Source organism: Emericellopsis atlantica (assembly GCF_019669845.1).
Source record: "Emericellopsis atlantica unplaced genomic scaffold F5Z01scaffold_17, whole genome shotgun sequence".
In the NCBI taxonomy this organism is placed as follows: domain Eukaryota; kingdom Fungi; phylum Ascomycota; class Sordariomycetes; order Hypocreales; family Bionectriaceae; genus Emericellopsis; species Emericellopsis atlantica.
In genome coordinates, this window is record NW_025764719.1 from 601,379 (window position 1) to 622,262 (window position 20,884).

Genomic DNA, 20,884 nt, shown 5'->3' on the forward strand with positions numbered 1-20,884 from the left:
CGCTCCTTATCGGGCTTATCAGTCCCAAGGCGGTTAGCGAGGGGCATCAATTTTCTGGCCCCGAAGCTCGCAGCGCCACATGTTGCATCACCAGCTGCTTCATCTTTCCGATTTTTCTGCTGTGATCCAATCTCCTTTACTTTCAAGCAGTGTAACCCCCCATCCATACACAATACATCATGGGCAAGAAGCGATCCAGAGAACTCGACGGCAAGGACCCCGTCGAGGCGGATCCCAACGTCGACAAGATGGATGAGGATGACGAGGAGGTATGTTCAAAAACCACCCGGCCACCTGGTAAGACTAACAATTCCAGGACTTTGACGTAGTAAACGTGGACTTTGAGTGGTTCAACTTCGACAACGACATCGACTTCGAGGGCACCAAGGGCCTGTTGCGACAATTATTCGACGTGGACGCGAATCTCTTCAACATGTCTGCATTGACGGACCTCATCCTCTCGCAACCCACGATTGGCTCGACGGTCAAGGTCGATGGAAAGTCTACCGACGCATACGCGCTTTGCACAGTCCTCAACCTAGCCGAGCATGCGCAAAAAGAGCCCATCGAGGCCATCTCCAAATATCTCGCGCAAAAGGCTCGGACCAATGAGTCTCTGTCAGCGATCCCACCTCTGATCGAGGGCAAGAAGCAGGTCGGTCTCGTGTTTTCCGAACGTCTGATCAACGTCCCCGGCGAGATTGCGCCACCGCTGCACTCCATGCTCATCGACGAGGTGGGAGCTGCCGTTGAGGACAAGGAGCCTTACGAGTTCACACACTACCTCATCCTGTCCAAGACGTACCAAGAGGTCGAGTCAGTGCTAGATGTGGAAGACCGCAAAAAGAAGAAGGCAAAGGAGCAAGCCTCGGTATACCCATTCCACCCAGAGGACGAGGTCTTCCAGAGATACGCTACTGCGTATGGTAGCTTCGAATACACCAAGCAAGACGAGGCTGTGGCAGACAGCAAGCGCGCGTTCCAGGAGATGGGCATTAAAACGTTTGGGCACATGATCCTGATCGAGGCAAGCAAATACCCGGAGGCGGTTGAAGCTGTCAAGAAGTATCTAAGTCCGCCATCGTGATAGTAATGCAACGTGCCCTTAGGCTTCCGGGATAAGTCTTTGCATCAAGTATTCCACCTCCACTTCCTTCGTCAATGGGATGACAAAGTCCTTGTACATTGACACCACTGCGTCCACGTTGATTTTGGATACACCCTTCGAGCCTTGGGGGTTGCCCGGGTCCGTTCCGTAGGTCTGGGCCTTGAGTCGCAGGCGCTCAAGCACTGTCTTCTCCACAGCTGTATTCGTGATTGCCTCCCCAATCGCTTCGCGGTCCTCGGCCTTGATCAGGCGTGTGTACTTTTCTTCATCTGAGCGGAACTTGGACTCGGCCACAAATTTTCCGAAATGAATCCTGCGGGACAGAGCTTGTAGACAAGCAATGTCGCAGGTGGCAGTCGAGCCATAGTTCTCCTCCGCCTCGCCCCGGTCCTCCCGGCCAAAGTCTGGCGTGACAGCTGGGAGGAACTTCTCAATGTAGAAGCTCTTGATTTTGTCGTTGACGTTGACGCTGTTGGTGTACAGGATTTTGGGATAATTGAGAGGCTTGAGAATGGGCTTCTGAACGGCATCCGGGAAGAAAGGGTACTCGTCGGGTGACTCAAAACGGCGGATCAAGGACTGAAGCTTCTCCTGCTCGAGAAGGTACCAATCCAGAAGGCTCAGTTCGCTGTTCGGGATGCTGAGAGCACCCGGCGTGTAGATAGTCTGGTTCAACGCGAACTGCACGCGCTCAATGAGGTGGAATGTGATGGTATCCTCCAGACGACTGCAAAGCATTAGACTCGAGTTCGAACATTGATCTTCATTGGCTTCAGGGAGCCAGTAGTCCTTACATGAGTTGAAATCGGATCCTCGATAGCTCGAGCGCCTTGGAAGCATCGCCCATGTCCACGGCAGCGTCCATTACTTGAGCCTGGAGAATGAATACTTGAACAGAGAGGAGCCCGCTGTGAGAATGATAAGTGAGATAGTCTCCTGCGATGTTTTGGAGCCGAATTCGCGTGAGGAGAGCTAGCTCTGGCGGTCGAAGTCAGAGAAGCGCACGCTTTCTTCTGACCCGCCGGTCATCGGACTCCGGAGGGTCCCGTTGGCTTAGACGTTGGAGTACGGAGTATCGCAACGGCTGGTCACCTCACAACAGAACTACATGCAAGGTCAGCCATCTTGCGTGGAGTTGTAATTTTCTGGACTCCATTGATCAAGAAGACATCTCTACCTTACTCAAATAATCATATCTTATTCGATCGCGAAATAAACCAGCGTTTGCCTAAGGTTTCCCTTCATAGAGCCCACCTTCTCGCTTGCCAGAGTACCTACCAAGAGATATAGTCAGTCATTTTCTTCTTATACTATTTACTTCTGCTCATCACTGAATTCCCCTTGGCTGCTGTTTTGTTTCATTACAATAGCACTGCGTCTCCTGGGCGGCCCAGACTGAACCAACAGCTCCTGGCCAGATCTACTGTCTACCGGGTAAGCTCTTACAAAAGTGGATACCTTATCTCGCAGCTCTTTGGGCACGTACATTCCCGTTCCAGCGCGTCATTCTCCCTCAAAGCTCCAATCAAGCTTTGTCGCACCATCTGTCTTGCGCCTCAACAACCGATGATAGAATGCTCAATACGTGAGGCACGCCGCTATCAACACTACCATCACCGAATCAGCAACGATCCCAGCTCCGGGCGCTGCCATGGCTGACCCTGAAGGCTATGGCTTTCCGGACGATGGAGCTGGCGACGACGAGCGATCAATCATCTCGGTATGGGCACCGCGCGTTCTCGACAAAGCGCCCCTGTGAATCAAGGACTAACAAATCGCGATTGTGCAGAGCCGGGGACTCGAAGCTTTTGGGCGCAAGGTCACGACGACAGCAAACCATCTCATAGGCCCGAACGCGGAAGATGTCAGCGGCCACTACAAGACAGCGATGGCTGAGGTCAACAAGCAAATGCGCAGGCCTAAAATCCAGCGCAGCATGTTTTCCATGGCCAAAACGACGCCTACAGACATGGTTCGCTCCAAGTTATCGACCTCGGAGATTCAGCATCGCGCATTGACCCATCTACCCGACGAGCTCTTATCGAACATACCGGAACACGAAAACTCGTACTCTCTATTCCAAGGCTTCCAGGCCAGTTTTCCGGAGCTTACGGATGATGGGAAGAAGCATCGCAGACGCGTTTCCAGGGGCCGAAAACTGATCGACGACGGCAAAGCTTCGCCAAGCGACCCGAAGCGACTCGGGCAACTCAAGAGGGAGAGGGCATCTATGATACACGAACTCAATCTCTTGGGGGTGCGAAAGAGTATGTCCAGCGCGGAGATCCGCGAGATCGATAACAAGATTGCGAATCTGCACGGGATGCGGCGGATTATTTTGGAACGGCTCGCTGGGTTTGAACAGGACGAAGCTGTGCTAGAGCACGACCGTAGGTGGCCCCTGTCACGGGCCAGCACTCAAAAGCTAACGAGGCAGTGATTGACGTCGAAGGCCGTGTGGAAGAGGCTCAACTTCTGGTCGACGAAGCCGAAGAGATTGCGAAGAACACCGCAACCAAGGACGAGGAGGACCTAGCTGGCGATGGCGAGATACACGAATTCATGTCGCAGTCTGTGTACGAGAAGATACCCGAATCGGCGCAAACCACTCCCTCGAGAAAATCGAAAAAAGTCCACCGCAAGAAATCAATGCCCATTCTGCACGAGCACTTTGAACCTGGGTCCAGCATTCGGGAGATCAGGGCGCACAAGGAAACCATCACTGCACTGGATTTTGATGCGCCATTCGGGACGCTGGTCACGGCAGCTCTGGATGATACTGTGCGCGTTTGGGATCTCAACGCTGGCCGTTGCATGGGGCACCTGGAGGGACACACAGCGTCTGTCAGGACACTCCAGGTCGAGGATAACATACTAGCAACCGGATCTATGGACGCAACCATCAAGCTCTGGGACCTCAACAAAACTCGATACGACCCACACGGAGCGCAGTACGGCAAAGGCGAGGATGATGAGGATGCTATCGCCTGGGAAACGGCTGACGATCACCTTGAGCCTCCAGAAGGCAGTATGGATGAGTGCGAGCTTTACACACTGCAGGCCCACGTGGACGAGATTACGGCTCTTCACTTTCGAGGTGATGTGCTGGTCTCGGGCTCAGCAGACAAGACCATTCGCCATTGGGATCTCGAAAAGGGACGCGCCGTGCAGACTCTGGACGTGATGTGGGCGGCCGCGCAAGCGTCAGCTACCATCGGCAGCGGTGATAACGGCTGGAGGCCAACGGGCCGAGCTTCTGGGAGAGATGCAGACTTTGTCGGAGCGTTGCAAGTTTTCGAATCTGCCTTGGCGTGCGGTACTGCCGATGGCATGGTTCGCTTGTGGGATCTCCGCAGTGGGCAGGTGCACAGGAGCCTCGTCGGCCACACCGGCGCTGTGACTTGCTTGCAATTCGATGATGTGCATCTCATCACGGGCAGCGTGGACAGAAGCATCAGGGTGAGTGTCTGAATGACCTACTTCTCAAGGAGTTTACTGACAAGCCAGATCTGGGACCTTCGCACAGGCTCCATATACGATGCCTACGCTTACGACAACCCCATCACCGACATGGAGTTTGACGCCCGCCGCATCGTCAGTGCGGCAGGCGAAGACGTGGTCAAAGTGTACGACAAGGTCGAAGGGAGACAGTGGGACTGCGGCGCCGGCGTGACTGCGGCAGAAGAGGGTAAGAGCCCGTCTGTCATTGAGCGCGTTGGCGTCAAGGACGGATACCTTGTTGAGGGTAGAAGAGACGGCATTGTAGGAGTCTGGACCTGTTAGATATATAATATGTGACAACTGCGAACTGTGTACAACCCTGATTTCGATTATCCACTAAAAATGACCTAGTAGTCTACGTGCTTCGGCCGTGGTCTTTGCAGTGAAGTGAAAAGTGGCCATTTCCTTGATTGCTAAGTACATGTAACATAAAGGTATCGGCCGTTCGAATGGTTCCCAACCGTTTTTCTCCACGTAGTCAGTCTAGGCTATCCATCTATCAACATACTTATGTCATGTATGTTACAGAGCCTAATATCGCGTCAACCTCGACTTGAACAATCATTTGGTGGTTGCAGTCTGGGTCTAGGGTAGGTGGGATAGGATTTCTAACCAACCAACGCTCACATGTGAAAGCTCACCTGTCAACCTCTTTCCATCCACATTATCAAATGTAACATGAGGGCTTAGCACCTGCGACTGCCTCCAGTCGGTTTCATTGATGTACGCTCATTATGCAGGGCTGTAGGACAGCGCTCCTGGAACGCTATATTGATGCGGCCTCAGCTGTGAAGAATGAAGCCTCACCATCAGGCACGATAACTCTTCTCCAAGATGAGATTGCAAAACCAACGCAACCATACCAGCAGCTGTTATCGAGGCAAGCAGAGCTTCTGAAGGGGTGGCATGGGAAAGGAGTGCAAGAGATCAACACAGAGCTCCTCCACAAGCGACTCGAGGATGTGGCCTCAATCGCCATGTCCAAGTTCTACTCCTACCGGTACGATCGAGTGCCGGATTGTTGGAGGTATCTCTATACCAATACAATGGTTCTTATGAGCTTCTTCCACCTGTTGCAAGTGGACGAACAGCAAGACGGGAGCGATGTGTGGAACATCGTCGTCGAGAAGCTGGACAGAGCACTCATTACGACCGGGGGGCAGAGCGATTGCATACCACGCAGCTGGTTTGACGGGACAATGGAGAGCTTATCGGGTTTACTGTCAAAGTCTTCCGAGGAGCCGCTGCCCAAGCGTCGCAAAACTCAACCGTCGCTATTTTCCACAGAGGAACCCCATGGGCGCCCGGTGTTGACAGCAGAGCGCACCATCTCCCGGCACAGAGATTGGACTCTTGAGAAATTCGAGGACTACATGAACTCTGCCGAGGAACCGCCACAACCGATCATATTTAGTGATCTGATCGACTCTTGGACTGCTTTGACAGACCGCCCCTGGAGAAGTGTCGACCATCTCCTTAATGCCACACTAGGCGGCAGACGACTGGTACCGATTGAAGTCGGTAGGTCTTATGTGGATGAAGGCTGGGGGCAAGAGCTCATTAATTTCAAAACATTTCTATCCAAGTATATCCTCACGTCAGAGGGGCAGGTGGGTTACCTCGCGCAGCATAACCTCTTCACTCAAATTCCCTCCTTGAGGAATGACGTCCAGATCCCGGACTTTTGCTGGGCAGATGTTCCAGGACATCCTACCGATGTGTCGAAGAACCAGGAGAAACTCGACATGCCGTCAATGAACGCATGGTTCGGACCGGCCAAGACGATCACGCCTCTGCATACGGACGGTTATCACAACTTGCTCTGTCAGGTTGTGGGGACCAAGTATGTCAGGCTGTATCCGCCTTCCGCGACAGAAAAGATGAGGCCGAGAAAAGCAGAGGAGGGCGTCGACATGAGCAACACGAGTGAAGTGGATGTCGGGATACTGGAAGGCTGGGACCCCCACGATGGCAGCCCAGATGAGTTGGAAGAGCTTAAAGCGAACCTCTCCGGTGTTGACTATTGGGAAGGGATATTGGGTCCGGGGGATACTCTGCTCATACCGATGGGCTGGTGGCACTATGTGAGAAGTTTGAGCATCAGCTTCAGCGTGAGTTTCTGGTGGAATTGATGCTCGGGTCCACTGGTGGTCACAAACGCGACCGTCACCCCTCCGTGCTGACATCAAGAAAGATCATACGCAACAAATCTCCTTGTTACTGTGCAGGCTAAATGATATCTGGATGAAGAGGGCTAGATATTCCTTGCATCTTCGATACTATCCCCACCACTTTGTGCCTCCCTCCGCGCCTTGGCGCCTGCTTTGAGTGTCTCCCACTTCTGTCGGTACTTCTCCAGCGTTTTCTGCATCTTGATGTTGTCTTTCTCCAGCTTCTCGGCATGTTGTCTCATTGCATGCATCTCCTCTTCCAATTCGACCTGCTTCTTGCCACTGGCTTCCACTGGAGCCTTGCTCGTAGTGGAGAGGGGCGAACCGGGACGCATTGGTCGATAGCTCATCGCCATATTTTGGGCGCTGGCTTCGAAGGCGTGGAGACGCTTGGTGAGCTTGTCGAGCATATCCTTTAAGGACTTGTTCTGTGTGGACAGCTCTTCGATTGTATTCAAATATTGTTTGTCTGCCCGGCTGCGACTGACGTTGCGTTGCGCATCAGGCGACCGTGGCACGGGAGTCTCGCTCGCATCTACAAAATCGTCGTCCTCGTCGTCTCTGGAGAAACTATACTGGGAGGCATCATTGCGGCGCTTCTCTCGCTGCTCATGTCGGACGATATTCGCATAGGACATTGTGCCCCCACTCATAGGGACAACGTAGAATGATTCTGTTGGACCATGTCCTGCATTCTTGAGAGTGCGCATTGTTGCTTGGGAGTAGATTTTGGAAAGATCCGGGTCATCGTTCGCATGCGCAGACTTGACTGTTCGTCGCTTATTGATGGTCGGTTCGGGCGCTGCAGACTCTGGCTCATCGGGCTCCTCTTGAACAAGCGGCAAACCAGCAAAGGCCAGAGGCGCTGATATTCTGCTAAAAAGGCCTCCAAAAGCATTGTAAAATCGACCATAGCCACCGTCGTCAATGTTATCGCTCGGTCTCGGCGGAGTTGCATGTATTCTCTGCTTGGTCATCGAATCAGTCGGTGCGTGAGGCGGTACCCAGGTTGGTTTGCCGGGCTTGTGCTCGATAATGTTTTGCATTTTAGCCTGAGAGCCATCTCGCCGTGGGTGGCCGTCGACGTTGCCGGGTGCTTGATCTTTTGATATGCTGGGAGACAGAGGTTGCCCTTGATGCTTGGAGCGGATTCCCCGCGCCGAAGCAAGGTTGCTGGCGATGGAAGACGACATTTCGCGGGGTGGTTTTCTTCTCTCCTGTGGCGCATTTGACTTCTGCGCAGACGTGACCGTCCTGGCCTCTGTCACAGTCACGGTCTCGCTCTTGCTTTTGGCTCGCCTGTCGTGGCCCTTTTCGCTGATGTCATCCGCATCGTGTGCTGGCTGCGCAGCCTGTTGTGCCGGCAGATTGAGGAGGGTCGCCAGTTTCCGATGGTGGTTCTCTAGAAGCTTCAGCATGCGCAGCGCCTCGACGCTGGAGGTCGAGGTGGCTGTGGTTGCGAATTCGCCAGCAGCCTGAGTGTGTTCGTTGATGGCAACTGTTGTGTCCGCGGAGTTGGAGCGCGTGGCCACGGCGGCAGCACGAGCATGGTCGTGCGCCCGTGTGAGAGACGACATGTCCATGTTGTTGAAGGTTGTTTCAGCGGCGTCGTGATAACATGCTGGGGGAAGTATGAAGTCAGGTTGGCAATCGATAAGGTGGGCGGGCGCCGACTGCGGAACGTTGAATGTGACCTGGCGGGATATGGCCGAGGATTCTAGCCAACCACAGGTCCGCAGTCACTTGTTAGTCCTTGTCAACCACCTTGCTGTCATCTACGTGCCTATAAGAATAGACAGCTCCTTTTATCCCTTCTAACTGTGCACGTCTCGAAGCTGCGCCAAAAATCAAGCCTGCCTTTGTGACAAGTTCAAGCTGCTGTGATTGTTGTTTTTGATCTAACAAATAGTGACCAAAGTCAGTGCCAGCCTGGGCAGACTGCCAGCTGAGAAAGAGAAGGTGGGGCACGATGATCAGAGTGTGGGGGAAGCTTCGAGCGCGGAGAGCTCCATGTCACTGGAAATCAATGATCGACACTAATACTGTACGTAGTTCAAATGCTGGCTGTGAAATCAACTGGACGTACTACAGATTAACCCAGGACCGGTCTGTCTACTACAAGCAACCGCGACGATGATGATGGTGATGACGATGCTTGGTATGACCCAGAAACCTGCTGGATCGGACCTGGAGTTCTGGACAGAAATGTGAGACGCAGCTAGGGACGACGGCAATCGGCGATGGGTCTCTGATTGGCCACGAGGCGGCACAGATACCAGCTTTCGTGAAGTTGCACCGCGCATCACTCGTTGCCAAACATTAATACTCACACAAAGAGACGCAAATCGCCTCACTCATATTCCCGCACTCTGTTTATCGGGCCCGCCTGCTCACAATAGTGTTGCCGTAGCTCTCAAGCCGAAAGTTGTGTGTAGCGCGACGCACAGACGAGTCATCTGACATCGTCATCAGCAAGCATCGCGTGGGCACTGGGACGTGGAGGACAGCAGTATCGCTCACATATTCGCTCCTGCCCAGCCCCGTCTTCGATGTCTGTTCCTACCTCAGGTGCCTGAGACCATAAAATCCAGGCTGGATGAACGTGTCAGCGACCGTTATTGGTGAACCGCAAGCGCCCAGCTGGCCTTGCTTTGAACCCCACGACACCTGACAAACACCCTCCACGCCGACATGGACAATGCCCAGGACGACAAGCTCGGCAAACTACTACCCAAGGCCATTGCAGAGAAACGGCGCCAACGCAAACAGAATCGCACAGCAGCAACGGGAAGCCTGCGCACATCGAAAACATCCTCGAGCTTTGGTGGCGATAGTGACGGCACCGGCTCAGCATCTGCCTCTAACCTGGCGGATGAAGACGATGAACGAAGCCTCAGAGACGACCGCAGCTTCGGCTCCTTTGAGTCGGGGCTTGAGCCAGAGAACGCGACTGCAACAGGCCGTGCACCCTTCAAGAGTTCAAACAACTCAAGGAACCCCTCGAGGGCGCAGTCTCAGTGAGTACCCGAGTCTATCTTCTTGCTTTCATGTTGCCTAAGTACCCTCGCACTCCCCCATGACATCCTTCTGGTGAACAAAAGGCGGCATTTCAAGTTCCGGTCTGCCCGTCGGCAGCTCGAAATCAATGATTGAGGCAATTCGGACAGACTCGACGTGAACGCTCGGACTCTTCGGCCTCGCTCTCGCTCAAGCCTCGTATTGCACCCCAGCTACGCGACTCGGAGGTTTCCTGGTGGGCCCACCATCATCATCCAAGTTGGAACCTGCTTCCCAGAGACCAGGCTCACGAGCATTCTCGATTCTTCAACACAGCCTACTCTGAGCAATTGTCTTTTCGAACGTTGTTTCGCTCGACCTTTGCGAGTTTTCCTACCTTGTCTTTAATTCTGCTTTGCCTCCACTCCCTATTTGTTCCATTCTGACAGAGCCCCTCTTCACCTACAGATCCCCAACGCGACCAGGGGCAGTTTCGCAGCATCCTTCGCTGATCGGCTATCTGACGACCGCGTCGCCCGTTGTCCAGGCGGCGCACATCGATCCTCAATCGCAACCCGCATCGCCTCAGCAACAAGCGGTTAGGCCATCATCCATCGATTCTGGCCTCGGTCCACAGCTGCCCACGACGGCTACCGCAGCCGAAACCCCTGCGGATCTACCAAAACTCAAATTGGCTTTCCCTGGCGGATCATCCCGAAGTGGCCGCGACATCGACCAGGACGTTGCACCGCCTCTGACACCGACGTATCTCAACAGAAGCCGCGAAGCTCCGTCGATCGTCAACACCCCTCCAAGTCCAGTGCAGCCGTTGCCCGAAACCGATTCGCTTGAGAAAAGAGCTGCTACGTGGAAACTCCCGAATTTCTCGCCTGCAGCCGGATCACCGACAGGTCGAACCTCGAACCAACACAAAAGAAGCTCGTCGACTTCTGCTACGATCGGGCCTAGCAAACTTTCGTCCAGCGTCACGGCGCTGACGCCCCCTCCCGAGGGGCTCGAGGCGACACTGGGCCAACCGAATTCCGGCTTCTTCTCGTCTATGATATCCGCTGCGCAGTCCGCCGCCAACAATCTCAGCTCCAACATTCAGAACTCGGGTCTTGCCCTAGGGACGACGAACAAAGGTAAATCTCCGCCGACGAAACCACGAGACCAAGAATCAAGCCCGGCCGACAACACAGAGACGGAATCGAGCCAGCCACCGACGCAGGCACAGGCACCGGCACAAGCTCAGGCGCAACAGAACAACCTCATGGACCAGAAAGACAAAGACTCTGCTGTGCGGACACTTGGCGCAGGTGGTCTCAGCCTCGATCATTTCGGTATAGAAGAGCCTGTGAGCTCCACTGCATCGCATTCGGTCAATCGCTTCATGGACATCGATAGCACAAGGGCCCGCTCGGAGTCAGCGCCAGCCGATTCCCAAAATGGCATCGAATTTTTGCCAGAGGAGGCCGCGAGCCGTCCGAGGTCGCTCAACGAGGGCCAGGAGGGCGAGACAACGCCGCCTCAGTCACAGCTCGATCTAGATGACAAGATGGGCATGAGCAGGGCGGGAAGTTTGCGGCGAGCTCACAGGAAAAGGGGTAGCTCCGTCACCACAGCGCACACTGGTACGAACATGGGCGCCCCATTGGGCAATCTTGTCAGCCCTGTTTCTCAGCCGACCGCGAATCTCAGCACACCCAAGCTGACAGGCTTTGCTATTGCGAGCAAGAAGCGGAACCGGGACTTTCACTCCATCTTCAAAAGCGTTCCTGACGACGACTACCTGATTGAGGATTACAGTTGTGCGCTACAGAGAGAAATTCTAGCGCACGGGCGCCTCTACGTCTCAGAAGGTCACTTGTGCTTCAGCAGCAACATCCTCGGTTGGACGACCACCTTGGTGATTAGTTTCGACGAAATCGTCTCGGTTGAGAAGAGAAGCACTGCCCTCGTGTTTAAAAATGGTCTGATGATCTCCACACTACACGCCAAGCATGTGTTCGCAAGCTTCACGAGCCGTGATGCTACGTACGACCTTATCATCAATATCTGGAAACTAGGTCATCCAACGCTCACGAGCACACTGAACGGCGTGCGACTTGAGGGAACTGGAGGCGATAAGACAGAGAAGCTTGATGGTACTCAGTCCATTGCAGGCACGGAGACCGTCGCGTGCTCAGACGACAGCGATGAAGAATCGGATGACGATGGTGACGAGTTCTACGACGAGGGGGACAGTGAGGATGGTGTAGATGGTGACAATGGAATGCCCGTGGCAGAAGGAGAGGTCGAGAAAATCGCGAACAGAAAGGCTTCGGGCGTCACGGCGAGCAATGGCGTGTCTACTTCGGCAAACAAGGACGGACCAGTGCCGAATGGAGCAGTCGAATTCCCTGGGCCAGCCACCCATGCTCCTACCGATTGCGGTGATGCTGCCAGTCACTACGACAGGGTGGTTGGCGACGATGTCATCGCCGCTCCTCTAGGCAGGATATATGACCTCATGTTTGGTCAACACTCTGCGGCTTTCATGACAAAGTTCCTGGCGGTTGATCAAAAATGTCTCGACGTCCAGATGGAGGACAAGCGTGGCATGGGACCGGACAACAAAACACGCACGTACAACTACATCAAGCCCCTGAACGGGCCCATCGGCCCCAAGCAAACGAAATGTATAATCTCAGAGTCCCTGGACAGCCTCGATTTTGAGAAATCCGCCAACGTTACTATCCAAACACAGACACCAGATGTGCCCAACGGCAACATGTTTGTTATCAAAACCAAATATTGCTTGTCGTGGGCGGAGAACAACTCGACTCGTGTATTTGTCAACTGTGGCATTGAGTGGTCAGGAAAGAGTTGGATCAAAGGTCAGTAGCCGAACCCCGGGGCGACATCGTAGGCTAACCATACCTAGGACCGATTGAAAAGGGCGCAAACGAGGGCCAAATCGATCACTGCAGGGCGATCTTTGCATCCCTCCGAGCCGCCATCTCCACCAGGCCCAGAGCTGGTACAGGTCCAGGCGCAGGCGCTAATGGCGCCAAAATCAAGAGGAAGGGGAAGAAGGGCAAGCAATCCCAGCCCTCTGACGCAGAGAAGACGCCCACAAAGACTATAGCGAAGCCTGATTGGGGCTTGCTGGAACCTATACGACCTCTGTTGGAACCAGTCACCGACCTCTTCAAGCCTTTACTGGGCGGCAATCTCGTTTATGGCTTGATTTTGGGGTTGCTGATGGCATCGTGGCTCGGACTCGGATTGAACCCCCGAAAGGGAGCGTCCAAATACGGTGCTCTCTCGGGGGCATATGCACCAGATCGCATCGCGGCCTACGAGGAAATCTGGCAGAGGGAAGACAGTGAACTGTGGGACTGGCTAGAAGAAAGGACGGGACTGCATCGTCTCAACTCGGACGGGCCCAGCACACGAAAGAAGGCCATGTCGCCCCGAACGGCGGAGGAGAAGTTACGGGCGGAGCGCAGCAACACGCGGAATGTGGAGGAGGCCATACGTGTCACGGAGGAGAAGCTCAAGGTGATGCAGGAAGCCATGGAGAAGTTTGGTCGGGCGCGCGAAGGACAGGGCAGTCCATCTGCGGGGACCGGAGTGTGATCGAGCAGGAGGCGCGTTGCAATAACAGAGAGTTGGGGGAGGAGGTCAACAGCACATCCAAGAACAGCGCAGCACAGCCAGGCGGCACTTATTTTCATTTCTTCATTGTTCAATCATATACAAGGCGTCCATTTGTCATGGTCTCGGCCTCATCGGCGCATGGTTTCTGTCTGCTCTTTTTGCTGTCTGAACCGGAGCACATCGCATTTTTTCACGGAAACACAATGATCACCATCTGCGGCAGTACTGACGCATGAGCTGTGAAGCATTCGGCCAGCCTTACAGACCATGCCGCCATTAACGTTAGGTAGTTAAGCCCCACACTGGGATGATGATGATGTGCTGGATTTAGAGTTTTGGACCCTGAATTACTCCGTAGGGAACAAGCAATGGCGCATGGGCCCACTAATTACGCCGTGGCAGCAGCTCTGCGATTCGCAGCTCATGATGGTGCTTAAGCATATATGTTCCAGTCTACCTATACTAGTGTTGTAAACTTCCGCTAACTTTTTGATATATGGTAGTTGCAACAGGCGAACAGCCCCGGGCTGAGCTTGTATATTTCTCACGACGCTTGGTTTGGGCGTGGCCTGGTTTACCTAAACGCACATCACGGAGCATTTTTACCTACATCATCTTTGTAAACCAACAACCTAGACCAACTACTAGTACTTAAGCCTGGGCGCTATGATACCAGACAGACAAGAGCATGACTACGATCCTCACCTGTCCTCCGAGATTAGGGGAATTAGTGCACATATCATTCAGCATCTCAATACTTGACCAAATGCTTGCGTCGAATTAGCGCAGGGTAGCCCTCAACCTCCAGTCCTCGAGGCAGTGCGCCTTGTGACCAGACCCTTGTCACAGGCTGGCTGGTGCGCCTCAGCCACAAAGCGACCAAACAAACGCCCAGCCAGTTTTGCATGATGGCGATCACAAGGTGCATGGCCCTGAGAAAGAATCAGCACCCCATCGGCATCTTCCCTTTGTTCACAATTTCAGCTGGGGCCAAATCCATCCCTGTTGCCCCATTGGACCCATTCACAGATCCGGCTGTTGGTGCTGCAAGGCAGAATGAAGCCCGCAGCGCCAAGCGTTCACCCGCCCGACTGTCGTCTAAGGTACCTTTACGAGTTCTCCAAGTCCTTCAGTCCTACACCCCTCATACTTGGGCCCACTCTCACTGTCACTCGCTCGCCTTTGTACTGTCTGACGTTGGGACAATGAGACGACACGGCCGCCGCTCGGTCTTGCACTGAATTGAACTGTCCACGCCTTATTCGTACCCTCTTCGCTCTCGAGGCCTACTATACCGCTTCCCCTATGGATTGTGGTAGATGAGCTGTCGACTGCTAATCTCCCCGGACTGGTGACTGAGATAGTGCAACCGCCTCACGAACAACTCATCCCTTATAGCTGATTAGCATCGCCTGCAACCAACGCTTCTCGTGATGGAACACCGAAGGCGACCGTCGTTGGACGAGACGGCCTCGGCGCTCCGTCGCTTGACCCATACGCCACGCCTCGCTCTACGAAGACCTTCCTCGACTTCAGAATCAAGTTTCAGCTCGAGTTCCAGCTCGATCTTATCACTCAGGTCTCACGACCACCGCGAGGACCACAGTTGCGTGTACGTTCGCCCTCGCGGCTCTCGTCCTTCCCAATGTCAAAGCTAATGTGTGCGCTCGCGCAGAATTCGAGAGACTCCGCATGACGACTGCACTCTGAATCGGTTCCTCGTGTGGGCGGCGTTCAAGCGGAATGCCTCGCCAAACATGACCGCTCAGGATCGACTGCAATGTCCACTTTCTCGCTGTCGGAAACGCTTCGCTTCCCACGAGGAAATGTTACGGCATCTCTACGTATGTGACAAGCTCTCTTCCGGCGAGTACTGGTGCTACGACCACGAGCGTGTCGAGCGTTTCCAACACGCTGGAAGTGCCAAGTGCAAGAGATGCCCAGTCAGCAAGAGAAAGAAGATTATGGGCTTGGCCAAGGTCTTCTTCAGCTCGCTGGGGAGTCGCAGGGCAGGTGCTGGTCTCAAGGACTACGATCTTGAAAGCTGCTGTGACAGCGAAGCCAGCCCTTCCACTATCAGTGACGACTTGTCCGAGGCCGAGCCAGAAGATGATATCGGCGTCGATGATGCGTGGGGTGCTTCGTTTCGCCACAAAGTCGAGCTCCAAGCCAACGAGATCCACGAAATCGATTCGAACGAGGTCATGCTACCGACAATACTGGAGGATGTGGAGGACGACATTATGCAGACAGCGAAGACAACGGAGCACGTCTCACCCCCCATGCCCGTGCCCGACATTTACCAGCCCCAGACAGTCCACCTCGCCGAGCTCGAATCCCGAAATTCGCAGTGGGCATACCAGCAGGAGACTATGCTCCCGGTGGACTTCAATCCAATCTACCCAAATGCGAGAGCAGGCCCCGAGAGGCCTCGGCTGGAGATTCAGACAAACAACCTAGCGCAGTATAGGCGAGAGGCCAAACGCCGTAGCACAATGCTCGCACCCAGCTCATCGGTTCGCTCGACAGCATCAACAGCCAGTACGAACAGCACATGCAGTACGTCCAGCCAGTGTATATCGCCAATGTCGAACTGGTCCCACGGCTGGGCTCCCCAGCAGGATTCCACAATGACGACCCCTGCTGACGAGTGCAATCCCAACCCTTTCACATTGCTGGGTCTGTCCACACAAGTCGACCCCCAGAGCACACGAGCACCGGAGCTCACATTCTTCCCTCAGGACCAGCTGCTCGATGGAATGGCCAACACCTTCCTGAACGAATTACCTGCAGACGTTCCCATGGTTGCAGCAGACATCCCCGTGGTCGACGTTACTCCACCAGATACGGGCGGCATGTCACTTTGTACGTTTCAAGCAGACTTGCAGTTTGGCGCTCCGGAACCAACAACCACTTTCCCTGTGCCGCTGGACGAGCAGGCGTTACAGCTGTGTCCCAACGACCCGCCAGCACCTCTTCAAGATACCCAGCAACCATCGGGACCTCAAGCTGAGGCCACTGTGAAACCCAGTCCATCGCCAAAGACTAAAGTACGTGTTGGAGCAACATCCATGATCAAAGATCTGTGGGAGGCGTTGCAACTCCATGTGGAAAATACCAAGAAACGCCTCGTGGTCCTGCAGGATAACCACTTAGTAAAACACCTGTGCAGCATGTCCGCTGCCGATGTTACTGGCTGCGGCCTACGGACGTTACACAGTAACTTGGGGCAGTCAAGCGAACAGTCCCCCGTCGACCTTCTCTGCTTTATACACCTCATCTACTCCATGTCTCTCCTCGTGCACAAGGAAGACGCGCAGGCAAGAGGCGACAGGCTCTTCCATCAGGTGGTTTCGTACGCATCAAAGTTTTCGAAAGAGGATAGGCAGGCCTATTTCCCGATTGTCGACATTCTTTGGAAGCCAAATGGAATGAGCGAAGACGACGTTGTCGGCTTGATGCGGAAAACATCCTCAGCATCACGCAGGAAAGGGATGCAGAAGAGTCAGGATCCCAGGGAGCCACTATCAGATATCCTTGTTTCCCTCGCGCAGATTTTCCTAGATGAGCTTGAGTATGCCGCGGTTCAGGAACTCGACAAGCCGCAGCTTCGGACTTCGGACCTTTGCAGGCAGCATACCAGCAGTGGACTTTTAATCTTTGGCGCAGAGCTACCGTCGGGCATTCCCCTAGATTACCTGGTCGATACCCTTGTTGCTGCTTATGGGGACGTGCCACCTTTCCTGGCCAAAATACACGAGCTGCGCCGCCAGGTCATTTCAGGGAATAGCATAACCGCGAGGAGGCTGGAGCTCGAGCTCATACACGTCGGACGAGTAAGTCAAATCGGTTCCTGGTGATAGATGGGCTTCTACTAACAACTGCTAGACATGCCTACCTCCCGAGATGTTTCTAGACCACTACATCGGTACTGTCCGAGATTGTATCGACTCCCTCTGGGCTCTGTTGTGTCCCGATACACATTCGAGAATCACGTATCAGCACTGCGGCATTCGTCTGGTTGACACAGTGATACGAGGATCACTACAACCTGAACAACCCTCGACTAATCCAGTTCCTCAAATAGCCGATGCCGATTTCAGTGATCTCTTTGCGACAATCACAAACATCCAAGATTGCCAACTGAGTGTGAGACCAAGCAATACGAACGTTCTACAAGTGGACGCCGGGAACAATACTGGTATTGGAAGCACTCCCTTCGACAACATATGGACAGATGTTTCGGCTTCTGCCACACCTGCCGATTCCGGGCCCGACGTTTCGACTGCTGCCACGTCTCCGCCTTCACAGCAGCCCACACCGGCCATCAGCAGCAAGGCAGAGTCCAACAGCATCTGCGAAGAGTGTGGGTATCGGCCGGAGGGGAACCCAAAGTGGTTCCAGGGCAGCATGGCCAAGCATAAAAAGTTGATGCACGGGAAGAGTGAGCCTGTTGTGTACCAGTGCCCCTTTCCGGGCTGCACGAGCCGGTATACCAACCGCCCAGACAACTTGCGGCAGCACCAAATCAAGAAACAGCACTTTGTTGGCGGAGAGGGCGACATACAGAGACGCCCCAGCAAGAGGAAGAAGATGGGTTCCTGAATCTTGGAGATACGAACCACCACACCGTTCTTAACAGCGAGCGCGCGTAGACCTTGATATCTGAGCTACTGATGTTCTGGATTTGGCGAATGCTTTGGATGATACCACAAATACAGGAAGGATTAATGATATAGTAAATGAGAGATGTTCACTTCTTGAGCGACTAGAAAACAAATAGTTCCAACAAGTTGCCCGATTGTACCTGGGCTCATTTTGTTTGTGAGGCCATCTGGAGTGTCCTCGTGCCCGTGTTCGTAAGTAACACAACTGGTTGCCTTGTTGATAGCCCCAGTGATTTTCTTCCACTACCGTATGTACTGGAAGGTGTTCAATGAAGTATATGTGCTGATCATGATAATTGGTCTGTACAATCGGCTGCCAGTGGTCTATGCGGTGGGGTACGCCGACTAGCGCAATTCCGACGCCTCGAGTCATGTCTGGGCTCAACTCGAGTTGCAGATCACTTATGGATACCCGGGACTCTGATCATGCATCCATGCAGGGTGCCTTGATGCTCATTGCTAATAAGCTTTGGGCACTTTTAGTCGGTCGACAGTTGGTGTAGTATTCTAATAATACCATGTGGCATAGTACGTAGCAAAACACGTGGGAGCACGTTTCAACAACCCCGAGTCTTTGTTAGGTAAGTACTTGGCGGTGTTTGCACGTAGTATCGCTGTTCACTTCCTGCATCTCATCGCATGGGGTTGAACAATTGCGCGCGTGCCACGTAATTTTGGCTGGCATTTGCATTCCAGTGCCAAGCTAGCTGCAACTCGACTTACCACACCACCAGACACGCAGGCTCTGCCGAATTCGAGATCATGCTCCCCGAGGCCACGAGATGATCTTCATCTCCAGTGGTAGTTCTAGAATCAAGGCCCTCAAGATACGCACATGTACTCCGTACGGGATATGCAGGTAGTACAAGTATTAATCAATGCTGAGTGGGTGGAGGAGAAGGTCAGAAGGATGGATGGATGGATGCCTGGAAGCCGCCCTTCACACCCCATTTGTGTCTTTTGGGCTTGGGATGCCCCTGTATCGTCATGCGAGCGCCTGAGAAGCCTGGACTGGCGGGGGACTGGACGCGACTGGACCCGCTGGCTGGCCTGCTGCCGCTCCAAACCTTCTCCAGGCTGTGTTTTTTTTTTCTTTCCCTCTTCAATCCACGCCTCCCCCTCCCCTCAATAGCCCTGCCCCGTCCTGGCCTTCTCACTCCTGTCGTCCTTGCCCACCTCATTAATCACACCCCCGACAACGAGCGTCAGCCGTTCAACACCAGGGTGTTTGCTCGTTACCCCAAACACACTCCCATCGATTGCATCTTCACGAACCTCAGTTTTTCTTCGTCACGATCTTCTCACACCACATAAGGTGTCTTTCCTCGCTTGGCGACGCGCCTTGGGCCACAGGCCCGTCACCGCCAGCCCGCCACCGTCGTCCACGCCACTCCTTCGACGGATAACCTTCCACTAGATCACCAACGGCAGTCAATCTCCCTGGCCCTCCCGAGTAGGCTCTCGTGGCACGCGTGTGAGCGAGCAACGCATGCCCTTGGCATTTCGAACGATTTCACGCACCGGCGGTACCTGCACGAACAGACTGGTCGACATTGGCGGCTGAGACGAAGACGCGGTTGGGTTGAACTCGGGCCCCGACAACCGCGCACCAAGCACCACGAGAACGGATTCTGGTGGCGAAGATACTAGACACGATCAGAACCTAGCACCCGCGGTTTCTCCAAGGTATCATGTCTTCGCTTGGGCCTCCGGGAACCAGCCATGGGTTCACTTTGAACCAGGCGGGCATGAATAGGCGTAATCCTGCCTATCCTCCTCCACACCCGACACAGCCAGGTAAACAGTCGCCGGCAGGTCATAGCGCGTCACCGTACCAAACTCAATATCCTTCGCAACCACCCCCGCAATACCCGCAACACATGTTTCCGTCACCACAACTGAACGGAAATGTGCCAAACGGAAACACGAGAGGGCCTGGTGCCCACAGCCAGCAACTCCCTCTGGGAGGCATCCATAGACAACAGCAGAGAGCCGCACCATCAAGGCAACAGATGCCGCCCCAGCAGCCGCAATCTCAAACGAATGCATCGCCGGCGATGATGTTTCCGGGGCCCATGAGCCAATCGGTGCAGCACGAATCGATCATGGCTCACCAGCACTCTGGACATCCCTCACATCCCGGACACCCAGGTCATCAAGCGCACCCGAGTCACCAGCAGCAGCAGCAGCAGCACAAACAACAGCAACAACAGCAACATCACAGCTTGCAGACGGGACAGCATCACCAGCAGCAGGCACAACAACATGGACAGACGCCAACGCAGCAGCAGCAAGCTCAGCAAAGGCAGCAACAACAACAGCACCAGCAACAAGCTCAACATCACCAAATGCAGCAGCAGCAGCATCACTCTCAACAGCCGCAACAACACCAGCAAACACCGCCGCAAGCTATGTCACACCAGCCGCAGCCACAGCACGCACAGCAACAGCAACAGCAGCTCCCTCATCAACAGCCCTTGTCTCAACATCAGCACCGCCAGCAACAGCAGCAGCAGCCGCAGATGCCTCTACCTCAGCAACACCAGCCGAAACACAATATCCATCAGCAGTTGCCTCCCCCGCAACAGCAGCCCTTGCCGCAACAGCAGCCGCAACAGCATTCTCAACACCAGAAGCAGCAGCAGCAACAACAACAACAGCAACAGCTGCCTCAACCGCCGCAAATGCAATCGCAGCCTCAGCAACCACCTAAGCCAAGTAGGGGTCGCCAGACACCGCAACAGAAGCCACAGCAACGGGCAGCCGCGCCTCCACCTCAGCAGCAGGCAGCGCCT

The 20,884-nt window shown here is 54.2% G+C and overlaps 6 protein-coding genes across 6 annotated transcripts; 4 read left to right on the top strand and 2 right to left on the bottom strand.

The window, feature by feature from the left end:
- Positions 1 to 19: 19 nt before the first annotated feature.
- F5Z01DRAFT_725530 (p21-C-terminal region-binding protein-domain-containing protein) lies at positions 20 to 1,087 on the top strand (the record flags this gene model as incomplete). Its single annotated transcript, XM_046266636.1, has 2 exons — positions 20 to 269; positions 317 to 1,087. Exons 1-2 carry the CDS (start codon positions 180 to 182, stop codon positions 1,085 to 1,087), a joined length of 861 nt encoding a protein of 286 aa, XP_046117317.1. The 5' UTR covers positions 20 to 179.
- Positions 1,047 to 2,202, bottom strand: F5Z01DRAFT_709183 (chorismate mutase). Its single transcript, XM_046266465.1, has 2 exons — positions 1,903 to 2,202; positions 1,047 to 1,835 (listed from the first exon to the last, which is right to left on the bottom strand). The coding sequence occupies exons 1-2, from the start codon at positions 1,971 to 1,973 to the stop codon at positions 1,106 to 1,108; spliced, it is 801 nt and encodes a 266-aa protein (XP_046117318.1). The 5' UTR covers positions 1,974 to 2,202; the 3' UTR covers positions 1,047 to 1,105.
- Positions 2,203 to 2,759: 557 nt separating this feature from the next.
- F5Z01DRAFT_624063 (uncharacterized protein) lies at positions 2,760 to 6,741 on the top strand (the record flags this gene model as incomplete). Its single annotated transcript, XM_046261355.1, has 5 exons — positions 2,760 to 2,828; positions 2,898 to 3,498; positions 3,546 to 4,567; positions 4,616 to 4,846; positions 5,350 to 6,741. The coding sequence occupies 5 exons, from the start codon at positions 2,760 to 2,762 to the stop codon at positions 6,739 to 6,741; spliced, it is 3,315 nt and encodes a 1,104-aa protein (XP_046117319.1).
- On the bottom strand, positions 6,554 to 8,533 carry F5Z01DRAFT_166285 (uncharacterized protein). The gene has a single exon (XM_046257852.1). The coding sequence runs from the start codon at positions 8,361 to 8,363 to the stop codon at positions 6,864 to 6,866; it is 1,500 nt and encodes a 499-aa protein (XP_046117320.1). The 5' UTR covers positions 8,364 to 8,533; the 3' UTR covers positions 6,554 to 6,863.
- Positions 8,534 to 9,076: 543 nt separating this feature from the next.
- On the top strand, positions 9,077 to 13,804 carry F5Z01DRAFT_658706 (GRAM domain-containing protein). Its single transcript, XM_046263713.1, has 3 exons — positions 9,077 to 9,797; positions 10,246 to 12,656; positions 12,704 to 13,804. Exons 1-3 carry the CDS (start codon positions 9,472 to 9,474, stop codon positions 13,399 to 13,401), a joined length of 3,435 nt encoding a protein of 1,144 aa, XP_046117321.1. The 5' UTR covers positions 9,077 to 9,471; the 3' UTR covers positions 13,402 to 13,804.
- Positions 13,805 to 14,558: 754 nt separating this feature from the next.
- On the top strand, positions 14,559 to 18,235 carry F5Z01DRAFT_658707 (uncharacterized protein). The gene is made up of 3 exons (XM_046263714.1): positions 14,559 to 15,034; positions 15,098 to 17,258; positions 17,311 to 18,235. The coding sequence occupies exons 1-3, from the start codon at positions 14,856 to 14,858 to the stop codon at positions 18,025 to 18,027; spliced, it is 3,057 nt and encodes a 1,018-aa protein (XP_046117322.1). The 5' UTR covers positions 14,559 to 14,855; the 3' UTR covers positions 18,028 to 18,235.
- The last annotated feature ends 2,649 nt before the right edge of the window (positions 18,236 to 20,884 follow it).

Excerpts from the sequence above, each read along its gene's own strand:
- F5Z01DRAFT_709183 (XM_046266465.1), bottom strand. The coding sequence starts at position 1,973 with ATGGACGCTGCCGTGGACATGGGCGATGCTTCCAAGGCGCTCGAGCTA. Across the intron at positions 1,836-1,902 it reads AGGATCCGATTTCAACTCAT|TCGTCTGGAGGATACCATCA; the intron begins GTAAGGACTACT and ends AATGCTTTGCAG.
- F5Z01DRAFT_166285 (XM_046257852.1), bottom strand. The coding sequence starts at position 8,363 with ATGGACATGTCGTCTCTCACACGGGCGCACGACCATGCTCGTGCTGCC.
- F5Z01DRAFT_658706 (XM_046263713.1), top strand. The coding sequence starts at position 9,472 with ATGGACAATGCCCAGGACGACAAGCTCGGCAAACTACTACCCAAGGCC. Across the intron at positions 9,798-10,245 it reads CCCTCGAGGGCGCAGTCTCA|ATCCCCAACGCGACCAGGGG; the intron begins GTGAGTACCCGA and ends CTTCACCTACAG. Across the intron at positions 12,657-12,703 it reads AGGAAAGAGTTGGATCAAAG|GACCGATTGAAAAGGGCGCA; the intron begins GTCAGTAGCCGA and ends AACCATACCTAG.
- F5Z01DRAFT_658707 (XM_046263714.1), top strand. The coding sequence starts at position 14,856 with ATGGAACACCGAAGGCGACCGTCGTTGGACGAGACGGCCTCGGCGCTC. Across the intron at positions 15,035-15,097 it reads CGCGAGGACCACAGTTGCGT|AATTCGAGAGACTCCGCATG; the intron begins GTACGTTCGCCC and ends GCGCTCGCGCAG. Across the intron at positions 17,259-17,310 it reads AGCTCATACACGTCGGACGA|ACATGCCTACCTCCCGAGAT; the intron begins GTAAGTCAAATC and ends AACAACTGCTAG.